We start from the raw sequence: 13,925 nt of genomic DNA, 5'->3' as shown, positions 1-13,925 counted from the left end.
TCCTCTCATTTCCCTCCTCTCTTCTCATTTCCCTCCTATCCTCTTTTTTCCCTCCTCTCTTCTCATTTCCCTCCTCACCTCTCATTTCCCTCCTCTCCCGATTTTTTTCGGTTGTGTGTTTGAAACCAACCGGATTCCAAAATGCTTCCAGTCATATTCCAGATAACCTTCGCAATTAGCCCGAAGGACGACACTCTAGTACGTTTGTGTTTGTGTTTGTATATGCCTTTGATTTCCTTGCTTCCGCTCAAATAAATCTCCCTACTACAAACACAATGGCAATGGCAAGGTGGTCAACATGAAAAGAGAGAAACACACACACGCACACACGCACACGCACGCACCATGAACCTACGAAAATAATATAAATATATATATAAATAAAATTTTTCTTAATAATAATTTATTATCATTGTATTTTTCCACATTTATATTTCTTCATATAAACTCAAACGAAAAATGTTATATATATATAATAATGATAATGATATGTATTTATTAATATTATTAAAATAATAATGATAATATTTATAAATATATTTAAAACGATCTATATTTATTATTTATTAATTAATTAAAAAGTTTTGTAATTAAATTAAGTTGAAATTTCGTTTTGTTTGTTGTCTGTTTGTTTGTTTGTCTCTTAAAGGAATTAATTAAAAGTGATAAATAAATTTAAAAAGTCTTCCGACTTTTTAAATTTATTTATCACTTTTTAATTAATTTATTTATTTATTTATAACTTTTTAATTTATTTATTTATTTTATTTATTACGTATTTTTTTTTTTATTATCAAAATTAAATCCGTTTTTATACCCGCGTATCTATATAAAAGTAGGGAATTAAATATTCACCACAATGATACATAAAAATTTTTTTTTTGCAACCGTTAATTAAATAGTTATTATTATTATTATTATTATTGTTTAAAATAGAAGAAAAAATGAGTATTTAAATTATGCTTATATAAATTATCTCACGTTTTAATAAATCAAGTTAATAAATAAATAAATAAATAAGTTGGATTTAAACTTTTACTATTTTTTAATCCACTATTAATTACTTGAGAAAAAATAATAATAATAATTAAATTAATTAACTATTATTATTATTATTACATAACATTAAAATTACATATTCGAATAATAAAAAATAAATATTATTATTATTATTATTATTATTATTATTATTATTATTATTATTATTATTATTATTATTGATATTTTAAATAAATTTTTTAACTTTTAACTTTTTTTTTTTTTGTAAATACCAAAAACTTTGACATTTTTAAAAAAAAAAAATGTTTATTTATTTATTTATTTTAATAAATTTTTAAATATTTAAATTAAAAACAACAAAATACAAGTTAATAAATTAACACAATGAAATAAAAATAAATAAATAAATACGTCATACTTTTAATAATAATAATAAAAAAAAAATTTCTTAATCGATCGTTTTTAACGCATATTATTATTATTATTATTATTACTACCTTATTAAAAAAAACATTATTATTATTATTATTATTATCAAACGATTTTATTTAATTTAAATTTAAATTTATTATTATTATTATGCGTAAAAACATGCATTAAAAAAAAAAAAAGAAAATTTTGTGTGTATAAAATTTAAATAAAACCTTCGAATTTTTTTTAACGGATTTTTTTTTAACGGATTTTTTTTAACGGATTTTTTTTTTTAACGGACGTAGAAAGAAAAAGAACATGAAGGAAAGTTATCGTAGAATTTATTGTAAAAAAAAAAAACTTTCTGATTTCTTTTTCCTTAAAAAAAAAAAATTTATGTTAGCTTTAGGAATTTCTTTTTCTTTTTCCTCCTTCTTTCTCTTTTTTTTTTTTTAACGTATAATGAACCCTTATGACCCTGAATAGTCACGTGAGATGTTATTATAATTTATTTATATTATATATTATTATTTTATATATAGGAATGTGTCGTCATTATTTTTTTTTTGACATTACGAAGGTTTTTATGCGTGTGCGTTACACGTGTATCACAATACACGTATAATCTCATTTATTAACGATCGTTTAATGATATAAATTCATTCATTCTTTATATTGTCTTATTAATAATAATAATAGTAATAGTAGTAGTTGTAGTTGTAGTCTACATGATGATGATGATAAAATTTTAATTGTGAATAATATAAATTTTTCTTGTCTGAGGAATTTTGAACTCTACCAGGGTTATTTGCAATTGATAATATGATTTATTATTATTATGATTATTATTATTATTATGGTCATTCTAAAGCACGACGAGGCTCTTATTTGTCGGGATTTTTGAGCATTTATTCCAGGTTTTTACCCGACGATTCCTTAGGAATAAATGCTGAAATTTCGTTGGTGCTATTTATAGAATTTTCCGAAGAATGTGGTGCATATGTTGCGATTACCTGTAAACTGTCTTCTTTTAAGTCCTTCAAAATCTTCTTTAAATTTCCTTTCATTGAATGTGGTGGTGGCATGGCTCCCAGTGATGCTCCCACGATGACCGGAATCGTTTCTGTCTTTTCTCCCCACATCCTCGTTCCTTCAGCCTTTTGTCTGCTTCTTCGGCTGTCTGGTGTTTTTTTCTGCCGGCACGGATACCTCAATTAATTTACACCATTTTTCAGCATTATGCCTGAGGATGATATCCGGTTTGTTGTCTGTCACAGTTCTGTCAGTATGAATTTGTTGATCATACCTGCTGTCGTAACCGAGCTTGAAATGTAGTCGTACCACTCCTTGTGTAATCCATCCATTCCATATTCACGACAGACTATTATTATTATTATTAGAATATCCGGAAACTTTGAAAGTTGACGTATGTAAATTTTAATTGGATTTGTGTGTCAATCATTTTTTTTGCTGTTGTTGTTGTTGTTGTTGACATTCTCAGTCTATTGATTTTACTACCGTTAACGCAGACAGAATATTAAAAAGAAAAATAATAATAATAATAATAATAATAATTGACAGTAAAAAAAAATTTTTTTTAAATTTAAAATCAAATAATAATAATAAGTAAATAAGTATTGTTGTTTGTTTGTTTTGTTTAAACATCGATTATTATTAAATTTTATTTAAATTATTTTTTTTTTTTTAATTTATGCAAATGAAAAATTATTTGTTTTTAAAATAATAATGATAATAATAATAAAAAGAAAAACTTGATTTAATGTCGTATATTTTAAATAATTTTACGTCAATTGTTTGTTGCAAAAAAATTCTGTTTTTTTTACACAATTTTATAAAAGGTGACATGTTTGGTTGCTTTTTCGTACGTTAATTTTTTTTTTTTTTTGTAAGAAAAAAATAAAAAAATTAAGCGTATACCTTTTTTTATTAATCGTTAAACCTGGTAATTTCAATAACGATAAAAAATGGCGTAAGAGGTCAGTGAAAGTAGAAAACTACCTGTTAAAAAAAATTTTTTTTTTTTTTCTACTTCTTCCGCTACTTATATTACTTATATTAATAACCTTCGAAAAGTTAAACAATATTTTATACCTTAGAAGGTAGCAACAACAACAAAAAAAATGTTTTATTACAGACGTTAAAAAAAAAAAAAATCAAGAAACCTGTACCTATAATATTTTACTTTGAAAGTAGAAAAGGTTATAATATTTGATAACAATTAAATATTAATCAATCAATTTTTTTACTAACAACCATATTTATTAAATACCCGGAACGATTTTTAATCAGGGTTATTTTTTTAAACCCTGATAATAATAATAATAATAATAGTTTAATCATCACAAAAAATTTTTTGTTTTTTTTTTTTTTTTTTTAATAATATCATTATTATTTGTCCTTCCTTTTATGACTTATTATCAAAATTAATTCTTCCGTTACCACCCTCTATCCCCTCTCACACCACCTCTCCCCACGAAAAGAAAGAAATTAACTAATTTGTTTAAAAATTAAACCGGTAAAATGGTACCAACACCTAAAAAAAAAAAAAAAAAAAAAAAGTTGATTTATTAAACAATAAATTTTTTTTTTCTTTTTTTTTTTTTAAAATTCGGCAATGAAATTTATTAATTTATTTATTAATTTATTAAAAAAAATAGTTTATGTATATTAAAGAAAGTTATTAAAAAACGTTTCGAGGGGGGGCGGGGATTTTAATAAAAAAAAAAAAAAAAATGGCTGCCGTTTAAAAAAACAAACAAGTATTAAATATAAATAAAAAGTTAAAAGCGTGGTAAAAGCTTGTTTATTATTATTATTATTATTATTATTATTATTATTATTATTATTATTACTATTTTTTTTATCAGTACCTGATAACCTTCGATTGCAGTACCTGTTAGAAAAAAAAAATGAATAAAATAGGTGTAATAATAATAAATAATTTATCGGATAATAAAAAATTTCTAATGTTTAACTTATCAAGGTCGATAAATTTTTTTTTTTTTTTCGTAGAAAAAATCCCCCCGAAAAAACCGTCGAATCGAATTACGTAAATTTATTATTATTATTATTATTATTAAAAATTCATTTTTCAATCATTATTATATAAATTAAAAAAAAAATTTTAAAACAAAGGCTCGAAATAATAATAATAATAAAAACGTCATTAAAAAAAATTTTTTTTTAAATTTTAGACGTTTGTGTGCCTTAAATTAATTATTATTATTATTAAAATGATGCCAAGAAAATTTTTTTCTCGAATTTAATAATAATGATATCTTAAGATCGATTTTCGATCGGTTGTTCGATTCGCAACGTCGAGTACAAAAAAAAAAGCAACAACAACAACAACAACCTTTAATAATTGCGAATTTATACGAGTGAAATCTTTTTTTTTTGTGCCTTCGAGTCATCGTACCTGGAATTTTTAAGAGAAAAAACCGGATGGGAAAAAACAAAATTTATAATATCAGAATAAAAAAAAAAAAAACTTTTTCATAAAACGATCGACGACGACGACGTGGTTGTATACAAACAACAACAAACAACATTTACGCTAAGGTATTCCCTATGACGATAATTAAAGAAAAAAAAATTTTTTTCGCAAGAAGTACCTGGTAGTAGCAGTCGAAATGATTTGTTTGTTTGTTTGTTTGTTTGTTGACCCGACTATATATATAATTCTTAAACAATCCTTTAAGTTTAAAAGAAAAAATTTTCCGCCATTTTGTTTTTAAATTATAACTTGTTTCACGTCGTCGTCGTCAGTATTATTAATGGTTTGCCTTTTTTTTTTTAACGAACGCCTTTACGATTTAAATTTCATTTGTTATTATTATTAACAACAAAACACGCACACGCACACACACACACACACACACACATTTAATTTATTTATTTATTCGATGTAAAAAACAAAAAAATTGTTTAAACACAGTCGAAAAATTTGCAATTTTTTAAAAATTCATAACGTTTTCCAAAAACTCCTCCTTCCTTCCTCCTATCCCGTTCCTCCCCTTCTTCCCCCTCATTCCCCATAAGAAAAATACGTCTGTATGTGTCACTTAAAAAATGAAATTCCAATTTATTACTATTATTATTATTATAGGTCAAAACAGTTGATATCCTTTTCCAGGTAATTATTACAGGTGATAGGTGGAGTTTTTCCAGTAAGAGTAAAAGCAGACCATTTACAATGGGCGGTTACTTTTCACTTCCTTAAAAAAAAAATTATAACCATAATGATAATAAACGAATGAAAAAAAAAAAAAAATTTACAGATTCTGCCAAGAAAAAAGAAAAAAAGAAAAAAAAATGTTTTTTATTTATTTATTTATTTTTTTTATCGATTATCCGAAAAAAAAAAATCAATTTAAATAATAATTTAATCCCACGTGTTTTTTTTGTGTCTTTGTTGTGTGAGGTGTGAGGTGTGTGCGTGTGCGTGTGCGAACATTTTCTTTCTTTCCACACTTGTCATGTCGCGCCGACTAATGAGTGAGAGAGAGAGAGAAAATAAATGGTGGGGAGAAAGGGAGTATAATAAATAAATAAAATAAGTATTAAAAACAATTAATAAAAAAAAAAAAAAACAATCACGCCCCACTTGTTGCTCCTATACACGAATAATAATAATAATAATAATAATAATAATAATAAAAACTATTTATTCGGAGCATTGTGCTGCTTAAACGTATTCCGGTTTCCTACCGCATAACCTCCGATCATTCTTTATTTAGTGTTCTTTTTTCAACGTGTTGTTAACACAATCTATCTATCTCTCTCACACTTACTCGTTAAACATTATTATTATTATTGTAATAAAAATCTTTTTATAGTGTTTTTTTTTTTTTTTTCTATAATCATTTATTTGAAATAAAAAGTGTAAGCGAACGAACTAGAAAAATATATTTAACCTTTTGTATTAATTTATTATTATTATCATTGGGTAAGTTTTTTTTTTTATTATTATTAAATTTTACACTTATAGAAATGTTATTAAATATTTAAAATAATAATAATAATAATAAATTTTTTTTATCGTTAAGTTTTTTCCTACTCGTCGTTATCGGTATTGATAAGAAAAGTTCCTTGACGTTTGTTTTTGTTTTTTGTTTTTTTTTTTTTTCAATTTATTGATAAAACGGAATCGCGGTAAGTATGACGATTGATAACAAAAATTATTATTATTATTATTATTATTAATTTAAATTATTATTATTATTATTATTATTTTTAAATTTAAATCGAAAAAGAAAAAAAAATTTTAAAAAATTTTCGTAAAGACTTGATGTTGTTGTTATTGTTGTTATTTTTTTTTAATACTTAATGAAATCAATTTTTTATTTATTTATTAATAAATAAATTGTTTAAAAATTTATTTAAATAAGAAAAAAAAACAAACCGGAAGTGAATATTTTTCATGTTTGTACACAAACACACGAGAAAAAATTAAATAATTTTTTTATTTCTTTTTATTTTCAGATAATTAATTATTAATTTGGATTTTATTTTATTTTTTTAAAAAGAAATAAATTTATTTATTTATTAATTAATTAATAAATATATATAAATATGTATACGATAGAGAAAAAAAATATGAACGATATTGTATACAGTTTGATTTGTCCGGAAATGTTTAATCACGTAATTAAACATTTAAGATATAATTTTTTTTCCGACGAACCATTAAACAAGTGGGTAGACATTTTTATTATCATTATTATTATTATTTATTATAAATAATATATATTAATTATTATTATTATTATTATTTTTTTTCGTCAGGTCTTTATTTCTATGCAAACCAGGGCAACCGCATGAGGAACTCGAAGATTTCAGCCTCAGAATATTAAGTCAAGGGATTTCATTTATGGGTGTTGATAAAAATACCGGAGAGGTGAGTAGTGGTAGTAGTGGTAGTGGTAGCAGTAGTAGTGGTAGTAGTAGTAGTGGTAGCAGTGGTAGTAGTAGTGACGAAAAATTTTGTCTATTTTTTTTTTGATAAAAGTTTTGTATTTATTCGTCATACCTTAAAAAATAATTTCTCCTTGATTTTTCTCAGAGCTTTTCATTTAACACATACACACGCACACACACACACATTCTATGACCTTTATTTTGTTAAGTATTGTCTTTGAATGACTTATTGTGTAAAAGTAAACGAAAAAAAAAAAAAAAAAAAAGAAAAAAAACATTTTGCCAATTTTTTTTTCTTTCTCATTTTAATTGTATGTTTTGTTATTTTTGAAGAGTTGTATTCGTTTTTACTCCCTCCCCACTCCCCTACCTGTTTTTTGACAGAATTCCACCTGTCCCTCCCCTTCCCCAAGATTTAATAATTTTCTTACCTGTTAATCGTGATGATGATGATGATGGTAGTAGCACGAAATCCTGGAACACCTGTAAAATGTTTTAAATTATTATTATTATTATTTTGATGACGATGACGATGATGATGATAATGATACTACGTAAATAAATTGAAATTATTATTTTTTTTTTCGGTTATTTAATATAAATAATTTTTCAAGGTGTTAATTACGTAATTTAGTTATTTAATAAAACGTAATTTAAATATTTAAAAACCATCCGCCATTTTTTATTTAAATTATTATTATTATTATCATCATCATTGTCGTATTCGACGTCATCATTTATAAAATGAAAACAAATCACGTCTTTGTTTTTTTTTTTTTTTTTTTTACAGACCAAAAATTATTTCTTGGACATTTTTAGTTTTTTCTATCCAAATATCGAATCCAAAATTTTATTTATTATTATTATTATTATTATTATTATTATCATCATCATTGCTTTTTTTTTTATATATGCGTGCAATAATGTGCAGTCGAATAAAATTTAAAAAAGAGAAAAACAATAAATTTAAATTTAACGTTTTTAGTATGTAGGGATTTAGCGTATTATTGACAAATAAATAAATAAATAAGTGATGATAATAATAATAATAATATGGCAAGTTTTTTTTTTTTTTTGTATCTGCACACAAAGCTTTTCTTTATTTTTTGTCGATATTTTATGCTAATAATAATAATAATAATAATAATAATGAATCGTTTGCCAAGTTTTTTTTTTTTTTTTTTAAAACAAAGAGAGAGAGAGAGAGAGAGTAAGTAGTAATAAGATAATTTTTTTTTGTCTCTTTTCATGATGGAAGGTTGCTGGTGTTATGTTAAACGGTGTGGAAACAGAAGACAAAGATTGCGATGGTTCATCGATCAAAGAGCAAAAATTACAAAAAATATTTGATTTTTTGGCAAGCGTCGATAAAGACGTTGACGAATTATCACATTATAACGTTAGCTCAATATTAGAATTGAAAATATTAAGTGTTGATTTTAAATATAGAGGAAGAGGAATTGCTGGTAAACTTTACGAATTAACCGAACAATTGGCAAGGAATAAAGGATTTCAGGTACGGTAGTAGTAGTAGTAGTAGTGGTAGTGGTAGTACCTGTAGCAATAGCACCTATCATTACTCCTAATTTAATTCCAAATAATAAATTAGGGGAGGGGGGAGTTGTAAAACCATAACCCTAATCCCTAAATTTATTTTCAATATCAAATCAAAATCTAAATTTAGTATATAAAGTTTCGCATCATTGGCAATTATCATTATTATCATTATCATTATTATTATTTTACAAAGCATTATTTTTCACATTGAAACTTATACAACCTTGAACAATGACAGAGAGTTTTTTTTTTCTCTCTCTCTGTTCTCTTTTAAGTTTAAATTTAAATTTTTAAAATTTAACTTCCTGAAACCTAATTTTTTTTCTTTTAGGAAGAGAGAGAGAGAGAGAGAGAGAGAGAGAGAGAGAGAGAGAGAGAAAGAGAGAGAGAACAAATAAAAAAAAACGATTTCGAATACGCGATAAATGTCGTCGTCGTAGTCGTTTTATTACAATTGATTAAATCCTTCGATCGGAAATAATTTTTTTTTTTTTTTTGTTTTGTTTTTCCACAGCTTCTACGAACGGATGCGACAGCATTATTTTCACAAAAGCTTTTCATAAAATACGGTTTTGAAACGTTAAAAGAAATCATTTACGATGAATATCCATCGAAAGATGCTCCATTATTCATCGTTGCACCGCCACACGTTTCATTTAAACTCATGATAAAAAAATTATTTTAATTATTATTATTATCATCATCATTATCATCATTATCATCATCGTAATCGTAATCGTAATCGATCAATTAAAATATTATGTGTTTAATTATTATTGATTTCGTTTGTTTGTTAATCTTCTACGAATTAAAAGAAGAATAAAAAAAAAAACGAAGGTCAATATATATATACTAAGTAATTATTATTATCCGACCGTCATGATTGTTTATTTTCTCTATGCTAATAATTAAAATGATTATGCATTTTTTTTTTTACTTTTGATTTATTATTAGTAATAATCGTTCGTTTTAATCGAGTTTTTTATTATTTAATTATTTTTATATTCGAAACGATTAAATAAATAAATAAATAAATAAATTATTGATACAAAATATTTATAGTTAATGTTAAATGTTTGTTATATGTTATGAAAAGAAAAAAAATAATCAAAATTTTATTTTTATTAATATTCCAAAATTATTTTTATAGATGAATTGTTTAAAAAATAATAATTATTATTATTATTATTTAAAAAAATTTTTTTTTGTCGAATAAAATTTTTTTATTATTTTGTTATTTAATTTATTCATCAAATAAAGAATAATTTTTCGTTTTGCATATAAACTTCATTTGTTTACTTTTGTTTTTTTACTCTATGACCAAAACCCCAACGTAAAATTTTTTGTTTTGTCGCTTACGTCGATGAATGAACGTACTCTGATCTCGACATTTTTTTTCGTTATATTCACGCGGTTAAATTTATTATTTTATTTTTTCGTTTTCGATATATCGCCTGAATCGATAATAATAATAATAATAATGATAAAAGGTATCGAAACCAGTAATTATTATTATTATTATTATTATTATTCACGTTATTTATTTATTATGTCATAAATAATAAAAACTTAATTCCGGGTTTTTTTTTTTTCTTACGCGCACAACAACAACAACGCGAATGCGTAAATAATGACAATGATTAATAAATATTAAACAACATGACTCAATTTAATGAAAATAATATTTTTTTTTTTCTTTCGTTGTTTTTAAAAAGAGAAATAACGACTACTACGTTCTTTCAATTATTATTATTATTATTATTATTACATTGTTAATATTTTACGATTGAAATAAAATCTTCTTTTTTTTCTAATGATTTCCCTTTTTGTAACATAACCTAATCACGTCAAAAAAAAATTAAATTTTCCGGTTTAAATACGGAAATAACGAGAACGTCTTTTAACAAAATGACAATTTTAATAATAATAATAATAATAATAATGTTTTTAATAAATGCTCTTAACTTGTCAGTTGTTCTTTTTTTTCAAATTCAAAATAATGGTAAACCTCGCCCATTAACTATCTATCATCATCATCATTATCATCATTCAATTATTTCGTTCGTATTGAACAATTATTAATGAGTCCTTGACATGGTTTTTACATAAACCCTCATTATTATTATTATTATTATTAAACTTTCAATTAAATCCCTTCCTATCATTATTATCATTATTATTATTATCATTTTTCAATATATGTAACCAATTATACGTTGAAATCAATAATGATAAGAAAAAAAAAAATTATATATAAATCACGTCAGAGCCTTTTTCTTTCTCTCTCTCTCTCTCTATCTTTTTTCTTTTGAATGATGACGTATTTTAATGAATTGACGTTTTTTTTTTTTTTCTAGAGAATTCCATGACTATATAAATCTTTTTAAAAAAAAAAACCAGTTTTGAATTTTGTTTTGCCTCCATATTTTTTTTTTTTCTTCTACCTTGTCATCATTACATTTAAATACAAATCGTTTTTGTTTATTATTATTATTATTATCATCATCATTATTTTCGTTTTAAATTCCTTGTAAAATTTATTTTATTATTAATAAAAAAAAAAAAAAAAAAAAAATGAAAATATTTTCAAAATAATTACAGATAGATAAAACCCTTTAAAAAAAAAAATCTCTTTAAAAGTTAAATAAAATAAAACGATTTAATATTAGGTCAAAAACTTAAAATTAAATTTTATTATTAAATATATAATAATCAAAAGAACAGTTTTCTCTCTCTCTCTTTCTCTATCTTTTTCTATCTATCTTTCTTTCTCTCTCTCTCTCTCTCACATTCTCTTTCCAACTATTTTATTATTATATATAACTTAAAGTTGTTGAGCGGCCATGTCTTCCGCGTCGATTCCGAGCAAAGCCATGTCGTCGTCGGACATTTTAGATGACGTTTCCATTTTTTCTTCGTCCAAACCGGGTATCCCTCCGCCGTTTGACGACCCCAAACCGAAACTGCTTTCGAAAAGATTTTCTGGAGGAGGAGGAAGGGCGGGAGAGGGCGTGTCTCTCGTGGGTTCGGTTGTGGGCGGAGGAGGAGCCGTTTGATTGAACATTCTCATCGTGTTCGCGTTCATCATGTGCGGCGGAGGAGGAGGGATTTGCGGCATCGGAGCCATCATGTGCATTCCCGGATAAGCCATCATCATTTGACCTCCGTATCCCATGGGTGCGGGTTGAAACGACATGGCAGCCATCATTTCCGGAGTGTGATAAGTGCTGTCCATTTTGTCCTCCGGCTTTTCTTCTGGATAAATGATACTCAACGCATCTTGAAAATCTTTCGGCAACGGATAGGGAGATTTTTTACTTTTCTTAGGACTCTTGGGACTTTCTCTGATTTTAGGAGGAGAAGGAGGCATCATGGTTAGAGCGGGGGGTGATGGAGGTAGGGGAGGATTCACCATTTCTACGGCCATCATCACGGGATCGATCGTTTGAGCTTCCTCTACCTTTTCCTGGAAAGCTTTTTGGTATTTGGAAACGATTTCTTTAGCCGTTTCGACTTTAGTTTTGGTCGTTAATACTGGTTTCGGAGCTTTGGGTGACAGGGGTCGAGGTTGAGTGATTCTCGGAGGAGGTGGAGCCTCCATTTCGGAACAGTCTTCTAATTTGGGCGAATCGTCATCTTTCTTACCCTTTTCCGAGTCGGGTCTCTTTTTAGCGAACGGCATGCGTCCGATGAATCCAAATTTAGATTTTGGTAAACTAATAACGGGTTGTACCTTTTTCTTTTTCGCCGCTTCGACGGCTTGCTTTTCAAATTTAGACTCTCCGTCGTCGTTTTCGTGAATGTGGTCATCAAGTTTGTCAGCTCTGCTAGTTTCCGGGAGCAAAACCACGTGTTTTTCAGGGAGTTTAAATAAATCGTATAAAGGCGCGGGTATGACACCGGGAGTGACCTTTTCCCGATCTCTATCCCGTGAATTAGACCTAGTGCGACTTCGGGTTCTCGATCGTCGAGAGTGTCTGGAGGAACGATGCTCTTTTTTCCTATCCCAGGATGATCTCCTCTCTCTCCTCGAACTTCCGCTCTCTTGCCTTTTATCGCGGTAACTCCTCTTCTTATCGTACCGCGAACTCCTTTCGTCATCATTTCTACCGTAATCTTTTTGCCTGTCCTTCGATTTGACTTTTTCCTTCACACTCTTACTTGAATCTTTATCAGGTTCCGACGCATCAGTCTTCATCCATTCTTTTAAAATTTTGTCATCCGACGACTCCGCGACGCGGGAGGATTGCTCTTTAGGAACGGGAACTTCTTTACAATCAGCGGTAGGCACATGTTTATTCTCGTCGTTATCCTCGACTTCCCATTTGGATTTTTCCGGTAAAGTTATCGGAATAGGCATCGACTTTTCATTTTCCGTTTTATCCTTACCCCTCAAAGCCACTCTCAAGCTTTTCGATCTACCCTCCAAATCCGCTAAAATTTCTTTTTTGACCTTCTTCTCTTCTTCGGAATCGGAACTTTCCGTCGTACTCTCCGAACTTGAACCCGTGTCGGAAGAACTTGATTTTCTAGATTTTTTCTCCTTTGACTTTTTCTTCTTTTCTTTCATGCGTTTTTCCTTCTTTCTTTTTTCCTTTTTCGCTTTCTTCTTTTTATCCTTTTCTTTTTTCCCTTCGAAATTTTCTTTTAACGGAATGGTCGATGATCCTTCGTACGTTCTCGGGAGCGTGAGCGGCATGATCAATTCGTTTTCTCCCGATTCCGATTTCATTAACGAGGAATAAAATTTTTGTTTCAATTCTTCCTCTTGTTTTTTCATCAACTCGATTCTTTCTTGCTTTTGTTTTTGCTGAGTTAAAAAAATAAATAATAATAATAATAATAAAACTAAATTATTTATAACGCGAGAAAATTTCATTGGGAAAAAAAAAAATCTTTCTCACCAAAAGTTCTTCGTCTCTTAAACGTCTTCTTTGTTCGGCACATTTTTCATAAGCTTTCTCACGATTCGCCATCCAATCCGTTTCCCAATGAGGATTTTGCTCGTTGAAACCCTA

The 13,925-nt window shown here is 26.7% G+C and overlaps 3 protein-coding genes across 3 annotated transcripts in view; 2 read left to right on the top strand and 1 right to left on the bottom strand.

The window, feature by feature from the left end:
- Positions 1–7,029: 7,029 nt before the first annotated feature.
- Phum_PHUM287460 (uncharacterized protein) lies at positions 7,030–7,467 on the top strand (the record flags this gene model as incomplete). The annotated part of the gene is made up of 3 exons (XM_002426913.1): positions 7,030–7,127; positions 7,219–7,394; positions 7,442–7,467. The coding sequence occupies 3 exons, from the start codon at positions 7,030–7,032 to the stop codon at positions 7,465–7,467; spliced, it is 300 nt and encodes a 99-aa protein (XP_002426958.1).
- A 1,153-nt stretch (positions 7,468–8,620) lies between these two features.
- Positions 8,621–9,592, top strand: Phum_PHUM287450 (uncharacterized protein; the record flags this gene model as incomplete). Its single annotated transcript, XM_002426912.1, has 2 exons — positions 8,621–8,866; positions 9,422–9,592. The coding sequence occupies 2 exons, from the start codon at positions 8,621–8,623 to the stop codon at positions 9,590–9,592; spliced, it is 417 nt and encodes a 138-aa protein (XP_002426957.1).
- Positions 9,593–11,731: 2,139 nt separating this feature from the next.
- The window catches only part of Phum_PHUM287340 (uncharacterized protein), a gene marked incomplete at both ends in the record, with an annotated part of 7,204 nt that continues 5,010 nt past the window's right edge, over positions 11,732–13,925 (bottom strand). The window contains 2 exons of the mRNA XM_002426911.1: positions 11,732–13,717; positions 13,812–13,922. Coding sequence (XP_002426956.1) covers positions 11,732–13,717; positions 13,812–13,922 — 2,097 coding nt within the window. The remainder of the gene's footprint in view (positions 13,718–13,811; positions 13,923–13,925) is intronic.

This window comes from Pediculus humanus, genomic scaffold, assembly GCF_000006295.1.
Source record: "Pediculus humanus corporis 1103172107667 genomic scaffold, whole genome shotgun sequence".
NCBI classification, from domain to species: Eukaryota; Metazoa; Arthropoda; class Insecta; order Psocodea; family Pediculidae; genus Pediculus; species Pediculus humanus.
This window is presented reverse-complemented; position numbering and strand designations above follow the sequence as displayed.